The sequence below is a fragment of the Nicotiana sylvestris genome, chromosome 1 (genome assembly GCF_000393655.2).
Source record: "Nicotiana sylvestris chromosome 1, ASM39365v2, whole genome shotgun sequence".
Taxonomy (NCBI): domain Eukaryota; kingdom Viridiplantae; phylum Streptophyta; class Magnoliopsida; order Solanales; family Solanaceae; genus Nicotiana; species Nicotiana sylvestris.
The window spans coordinates 138,376,289-138,384,886 of NC_091057.1; the positions used below are offsets into that span (position 1 = coordinate 138,376,289).

The 8,598-nt window shown below is 38.6% G+C and overlaps 1 protein-coding gene across 1 annotated transcript; it reads right to left on the minus strand.

Moving 5' to 3' along the window:
• Positions 1 to 6,622: 6,622 nt before the first annotated feature.
• On the minus strand, positions 6,623 to 7,279 carry LOC104238213 (protein DMP10-like). The gene has a single exon (XM_009792509.2). It carries the CDS (start codon positions 7,277 to 7,279, stop codon positions 6,623 to 6,625), a length of 657 nt encoding a protein of 218 aa, XP_009790811.2.
• Positions 7,280 to 8,598: the final 1,319 nt, after the last annotated feature.

Below are 8,598 nucleotides of genomic sequence, written 5' to 3' on the forward strand. Positions count from 1 at the left end.
AGTAAGCCATTCCAGAAGTGCTTTTCTTATCTACAAGATAACCTGCATAGTCTGCATCAACATATCCAATGAGATTAAAACTGTCACTTGAGGGATAATAAAGAACCAGGTCCTATGTTCCTTTAAGATATCTTAGGATTCTTTTGGCTGCCTTCAAATGAGATTCCTTGGGATTTAATTGAAACCTTGCACATAGCCCCACACTGATGACAATATCAGGTCTACTGGCAGTAAGATAGAGAAGAGACCCAATAATGCCTCTATACATGGTTTGATTTACAGGAGGCCCGGTTTTATCCATGTCCAGTCGAGTGGCCGTAGCAATGGGAGTGTCTATCACCTTTGATACTTCCATGTCAAACCTCTTCAAGAGCTCCCTAGTGTATTTTTGCTGACAAATGAATGTACCCTTTGTGGACTGTTTTACTTGAAGACCCAAGAATAAGTTCTGTTCCCCCATCATACTCATTTCAAATTCACTTCCCATGATTTTTGCAAATTTTTCACACAGAGAATCAACTGTTGCCCCAAAAATGATATCATCAACATAGACCTGAACAATGAACATGTACCTTCCCCATTTCTTTAGGAACAGGGTGTTGTTAATTTTCCTTCTTTTAAAGCCATTTTCCAAGAGGAGCTTTGACAGCCTTTCATACCAAGCTCGAGGAGCCTGTTTAAGCCCATACAATGCTTTGTCCAGTTTAAACACATATTCAAGGTGTTCATGACATTCAAACCCTGGAGGTTGCTTCACATAGACTTCTTCCTTAAGAAGTAGAAATGCATTTTTGATATCTATTTGGAACAAGGTGAATTCCATATGAGATGCAAAAGCGATTAGAATTCTAATAGCTTCCATACGAGAGACCGGAGCAACCATTTCATCATAGTCAATACCTTCCTCCTGATTGTAGCCTTGAACCACTAGCCTGACCTTGTTTCTTGTGGTATTTCCATGTTCATCAAGCTTATTCCTGAATACCCACCTGGTTCCTATAATGGTTCGATATGAGGGTCTGGGTACCAGGTGCTAGACATTGTTCCTTTCAAACTGATGTAACTCGTCTTGCATGGCTGTAATCCAGTCTGCATCTTTCAAGGCTTCCTTGCTATTCTTGGGTTCTATTTGGGAGAGAAAGGCTGAGAAAGCAAGTGAATTTCTGGCTTTTGACCTGGTTTGTACTCCAGAATCTAGAGGGATAATTATGTTGTCAAGAGGATGAGAACTTTTGTGTCTCCAGTTAGACGTCTGAGGTTCATTTAGAGAGAATGTGGGTACATTTGACTGGTTTCCTATGTTCTTCTCTCAGGTGCTAGTGGATTACCCTAAACTACATCAACCACTCTTTTTTCAGCTTCAGTGGTTGTAATTGAAGTACTTGGTTCCATTGAAGATGAGACAGTATTGTCTTCACTCAGCTCTTTTACTTGGCTCATCATATCTGCCTTTCCATTTGTCATGTCAATGACTTCACCAGGGACTAGTAAGGGTTCTTCATCTTAATCTTCTTCAGCACTCTTCTCACAGGATGGATAAGACTCATCAAAAATAACATGAATACTTTCCTCAACACATTGAGTCTGCTTATTATATATCTTGTATGATTTGCTTTGAGAAGAGTAGCCCAGAAATATTCCTTCATCACTCTTGGATGATCCTTTCCATTATTGATAACATAGCATTTGCACCCAAATGTTCTTAGGTGAGTCAGCTTGGGTTTCCTTCCATTCAGAAACTCATATTGGATTTTATTCATGAGGGATCTGATCATGCACCTATTCACCAAGTAGCAGGCAGTGTTGACCGTTTCAGCCCAAAAGTTCTTTGCAATTCCACTGTCGATTATCATTGTTCTTGCCATCTCTTCCAGAGTTCTGTTCTTCCTTTCCACCACTCCATTTTGTTGGGGATTTCTGGGAGCTGAGAAGTTATGGGTGATGCCATTTTCATTGCAAAATTCATCAAGTTTAGCATTGTCAAATTTTGTTCTATGATCTGACCTAATGCATGCAACTCCAGACTCCATCTTCACCTGGATTTTCTTCACAAAGGCTACAAACACCTCAAAGGTTTCATCTTTAGTTCTAAGAAACAGAGTCCATGTGAATCTGGAGTAGTCATCCACTATCACAAAAATGAATCTTTTTCCTCCTCTGCTTTGCACTCTCATAGGACCACATAGGTCCATATGCAAAAGTTCTAGTGGCTTTGAGGTGCTCACATCCCTTTTACACTTAAAAGAGGACTTCGTATGTTTTCCTCTAGCATAGGCATCACAAATATTTTGCACCTTGAACTTTGACATGGGCAGACCGTGGACCAGGTCCTTCTGAATTAGTTTGTTTAGAAGAGAAAAGCTTGCGTGCCCCAGTCCTCTGTGCCACAGTTCAGCATCATCATCAACAACTTTCAGACAACTCAGATCACCACTTTGCAAGGACTCGAAATTAGCAACATAGATGTTCTTGTATCTCTTGGCCACAAGTACCACTTTACTAGTTACCGAATCAGTAACTGTACATATCTTGGACAAGAATTCCACCTTGTTTCCTGTATCACAAATCTGAGAGACACTCAAGAGACTGTACTTAAGGCCATTGACAGTACACATTTTCAATAGAATGAGTTAGTGACATCCCGATTTTTCCAACTCCGAGAATGTACCCCTTTTTCCCATTGCCAAAGGATACACTCCCTCATTGCATGGATTTTAGTGAAAGAAAGTCCATGGTGTTCCCAGTCATGTGCTTTGAACACCCACTATCTATGAATCATTGTTGATCGCTTCCTTTCACTGTTCCCTGCACAAAATGATCAAGAGTTAGTTTTAGGAACCCAAGCAAGTTTGGGTCCCTTGTAGTAGGCAAGAGGATGAATAAGAGCTCTCTTAGTCCATGCAGGTAATGTGCGCCTTTTGTGAATGGAATCTGGTCCCTCTTTTGTAGTCACTTTTTCAGCAAACACTTTATTTTTCTGAACAGATTGAACTCTGTCCTGGCAATTCTCTTTGAAGTGCCCATTGTTCCCATAGTGGGTACAAAACCAGTTATCAGAACCAGTGACGTACTTACTGTGAGGGTTGTAAGGAGTTTTCTCCCTTTGGAACCCTATTCCATGCCTGTTTCTACCGTTATTAGTGTACATGACAGTGATAGCTTCTGAGGACCAGGTCCACTTTAGGAACTTTTCAAGATCATTTTTTACTCTTTCCAGATTAGTTTGGAGGTGCTTGTTTTTCTTAGTTTCAACACACATACTAGTTCTCACAACTTTCAACTCATTTTCAAGCCTAATGTTCCTCACTGCTATCTCTTTTCCTTTTCCAGAATTACCAGGTTTTGACTTAGTCCCTAGTCTTTTATTGTTTCCCTTAGGTCTGCAATTACTGCCAAAAGATCATTTCTTTCTTCTTTGAAGTTTTCAATGGTTTCCTTATGGCCAATAACTACAACCACTAAGTCATCTCTAGTTTGTTCATCTTCTCCTAGTTCTAAGGTCAAGGAATCCCTGTCCTCCACAAGACTATGATAGGCATCAATCAATACACTAGCTAAAGACATGAGTTTCTTAGGAGAGTAGGATTTCAGATTTCTGTGAACATCCCTGAAATTTACCTCCTTGTTGTCATCGTCTTCATCATCAACTGATTGGGACATTAAAGCAAAACTTGAGTCATATTCACTTTCCTCGCCTTCAACTGCCATCATGGAACTATCACCAGCATCAGTTTCATCTTCAAACTTGCGAGAGGAATCTCCCCATGCTGCAAGAACCTGTTTCACCACATTGTCAACAGATCTTTTTCTTTTGAAGTCCTTAAAAGGAACCGGGTTCCTCTTAGCTACCTTTTCAGTGTTGTTCTTGGAGAATTCTTGCTTCAAGAGAGGACAATCTTTGATGAAGTGTCCAGACTTTCCACACTTATGACAAAGATCATAGTTTTTTGGTTTGCTGGAGCTGCCCCTTTTTAGCATTTCTCCATTTCTTCTGACCATCTTCTGAAATCTTTTGGTTAAGTAAGCCATGTCACTGTCTTCCTCACTTGAGTCATTGCTATCAGCTTTGAGTACCAGGTTCTTTTCTTTATTTGGTTCTCTTCTTTCACTGTCTATCTTCCTCTTCATCTCGTAGGTCTTCAGATTTCCAATCAGCTCTTCTATGGTCAGCTCCTGCAAGTCCTTTGATTCAGTAATAGCATTCACCTTGCTTTCCCAAGGGCTAGACAGAGCACTAAGGATTTTCCTCACTAGCTTATTTCTAGGAATGGTTTCACCAAGTAAGTGTAACTCATTTATGATGAAAGTGAATCTTATGTGCATATCTTGAATAGATTCATCGTCCTTCATCCTGAAGAGTTCATATTCGGTAGTGAACATATCGATCTTAGACTGTTTTACTTAGGTGGTTCCCTCGTGAGATATTTGCAAAGCTTCCCATATCTCCTTAGCAGTGTCGCAAACGGAACTTCTATTATATTCTTCAGGTCCTATTCCATATATCAGAATCTTCTTGGCACGAAAATTCTTCTCCACAGCTTTCCTGTCTGCGTCAGTATATTCTTTACTGGTTTTTGACATTGGAAATGGAAGTTCTTCCAGTACCTTTATTGGAACATAAGGATCATCACATATGACATCCCATAACTCAGAATCCTCAGCCATGATAAAATTATGCATTCTTATTATTCACCACCCATAGTATTGTCCATTGAACCTGGGTGGTCGGTATATAGATTTACCTTCTTCAAAATTTTATGAAGCAGCCATAAGGATCCTTCCTAGGTGTTAGCTTGATAGGAGGGACCCGCTCTGATAACAATTGTTAGTTTGTATGAGTCCACCAAACAGTAGAGTACCTGGTCCTCTATGAGGTTATGCTGAGAATGCTAATAAAGCTATAAGTAAATGAGACACAGGCTTTTTACGTGGGAAAATACCAACTCAAGGGGACAAAAAACTACGACCTACAATTGTAGGCTTTCAACTTCACTAACTTGTAAACACCTATTACAAGCCACTTTGTAATGACTCCATTACAAAGAATTCAACTCAACTAACTCGTGATGCTCTCAACACAAGTCACTTTGTCACTCTCTAGTTACAAAGACTTTAACTAACTTGTGATACTCTCATCACAAGCCACTTTGTCACTCTCTAGTTACAAAGACTTTAACTTATGACTAAACCTAATCACAACATAAACTCAGAGAGTTTACGGATTTTACAAGAGGGTTCCTAATCAACACTTCTGGATAAGCAGTTTAGGAGATACAATAAGAACAATCACAAATTTACAACTCAACTAGGGACAACAAAATACTAACTTTAGGAACTGGTCCGTAGTAGCATTTAACTTTGTTCTTCAAGCTCGTGAGAATTAATTTCTCTATTTTGCAAAAGGCTTGAATGAGGAACCGAAATGTTCAAGTGATCTTTTGATATAAACTCATTGTTGATACACCTTGATGACATCACTTGAAATGATGTAAGCACTTCAGTTGGTCAAGGAATAAGTGGGCACTGGAAACAGTGCAGTTGTTTAACCAAAAATCTGAGTCTTTGGTCAAAGCTAAAAAGAAATTTGGGTTACTGATAATCAAGAGACAAAAATAAAATACTTTTGAGAATGATGGTAAAACAACAAATAGTTTTGTATTTCAATGAATTCTCAATAGTATTCCGTGTCCTTACAAATGATGATACTTCTTCCTTTTATAGATAATTCTAGGTAAAGGAATGAAGCCTCAGCTTTAATGATATAATTATGAGTAATAAATGACATTAAATAAGCCGTTATACAATCATTCCTATTAAATACCAATTTTCTAACGTATCAAGTATTTAATAATGAATTTGGACTCCTTTCTGTCATCAGATCTTTGTCTTTAATGTCTTCTAATCCGTTAGCCGTAAATAATTTAAATTGGTACGAGACTCGTATCTATACTTCGTCTCGTGCCTATTTAAATTCTTCTTCCCGTGGCTGTCTCCATCCGTGCCTCTTAGTCAATTGTTGCGCTTTGACCATTTAACTAAACCACGTGTCATGCCACATCATCTTTAATATAAACTCAGTTTTTTCCCAATACAGCAGTGCAGGCAGAAACAGTGTAGGCAGTCACGTCGCTTCCAGCTGTGTCCCATTGACTTCGTACTGCTATGAGGGAACAACAAGAGTATCAGGTCCTTGTTTGGTTCTCTATCCCCTGAAGCTATATCAATTCACATTGAGCTGGAATCCATTAACTTGCAGTGTAGCCCAAGTGTGTCAGGTTCCCTATCTAGTTCTTGACAAAGTTTGTTAAATCATCAAAACATAAGTCAAAGACATTGAAAACCTGTCATCTTGTTTAATGGATTCGCTATAAAATTCAAATATAGCTACGAATGATAAATTTTTTGAGAGTATAGCAAACGATAAATATAATGTATATGTTTGACGTGTCGCATAATTTTTCCAATAAAACTAGATAAACTGATAACTACCCCGTTATATAAAGTTAAACCCTACTACTATTATGTATAAAAAAAACACAAAGTTATTGTATACGCATTAAATCTTTCATATTTCCACCAGGAAAAAGTGGTGATCAATTAATTAACCAAAGCATAAGTGTGTTTAGGCCGGCAAGCCAGCATATCCTATTCCTCTACGCGTAGTAGGGAAGATCAAGAAGATGAAACTGGCAAAAAACCCAGCTGCTAAGGGCAGGTTCATTACCAAGGCATTTACGTTGGATCCTGGCCTAAAGAAACAAGTTTGCACGTCAGAATCACAAAATGCAAAGACCAAGAACACCAATAGAGAAACAAATGCGTGTACGAAATCTAGGCACTTGAGCTTGTATTTCCTCATGTTTATTCCTTCCAATTTCTCGGGATCATTATCGCAGTTAAATAAGTGTATCCCTCTGGTGGTGGCTATACCGTAAAACGACGACTTCCCGTCGGAGCTAAGGACGCAGCTGTCGGTGAAAGAAGAGAAGAAACATGCGGCGGAGCAGAACCCGATGACGGTTGCAGTCAACAACTTGTTGGAGAATTGGCAGACGCCCTTATTGGAAAATGAAGGAATTAGCATACGAAATGCTAGGACTGTTCCGGTGGGTAGAAGGTTTGCTATGTTGGCTGCAGTGTCTAAGGTTTTGTGTATTGGATGAGCCGTTTCGCCGACGACATTTGGCCTAGCCGCTGGAGGCGGTTGTTGTGGTGGGGATGGCAAAGACGTCGGCACAGGTGGAGGTGGCAACCGTTGTGATAAAGATGGTTCAGCCATTGATAAATACGTGCATGGGGCTTCTTGCTGTTATGTTTTTTGTGTGTATATATGTGTGGTTCTTGTTTGGTTAAAATTGGAAGGTAGTTTAGGGGGACACATTGAACATGTGATAAGAAACGTCAGACTAAGGATTCTGTTGCATTTTATATGGTCCTTTATGAAAGTAGAACGTCATATTAAAATTCCTTTTGGCATGGACATAGAGGATACAGGTTGCGTCTACTGCTACGTACCTAGTTTGTTTGTTCGTGTGGAGTCTGGTTCTTTTTCTCCATGTTGCGTAACTTGTGCTATATAACCACCTCTCGGGACCGATAACTCAAGACTCATCCGACTTGCATTACTTGTGGTAAAAATTCTACATGTCCTATTTGATCACCTCTATTTAATTAACTTGTACTTAATTTTATTAAAAGTTTATTAGTACCCAAAGTAGACAAGCTGTTTCTTCTTAGTTGTTGTGAAGATAGAGGCGGCCGCATATTTACACAACATTTGTGAGCAGGTTTTAAGGTGATTTATGATGTCTTAAGGTAGTGAGCTGCGGAAACTCTCCTTTCTTTGCTACTACTTAAGGTTTCTTTTCTTCTTCTTCTTAGTTTCAAAATGGTTTTGTTATATTTATTATTGTTTCAATAATAATTGATGAATGTGATTTGTTATATGTGATATTTGGAACCTATGTATCAAATTTGAGCTAATTTGGAGCAGATTTGATGTGTTGCATTGTTGAAATTTGAAGAACAAGTTTCGTTTTTGGACAATTCAAACTTGAGACAAGAACATCTTAAGTGCATACAAAAATTATAATATTCACTACACCAAAAGAGACTTTTAGCAGCAATAAATTTTCCTTTTAGCGGCAATATTTATTACTGCAAAAATATATTTGCCGGCAATTAATTAAATGCCATTGGATCCAAAGTCCCTAAAGCCTCTAGCGGCATTTATGCCAAATATTGGTAAAACCTATTTTATTGCCGTTAAAAATAATTACCTTTAGCGGCATTTATATTTCAGCTTTTGTTAATGCTATTGCTAATAAAAGAGATATGTTTTGCCAATAAATCAATGGATTCAATTACATAGAACCTATATGTGGCCCTCTGGCCGATAAGAATTATATTGAAAAACTGTTGGGAATTCCCCGTCCAGTAAGTCCAAGCTCACTGTTAGGACAAAGCAAAGTGTAGGGAATATTGTTCTTCAAGATCGAATCACTGTTCATTTTCTTACTTTTTCTCAATTTCTTCTAGCTTCTTCCCAATCTTTCAAATGCTTGTAACGGATATTCATCTGTGGTCCATTCAGGAGTT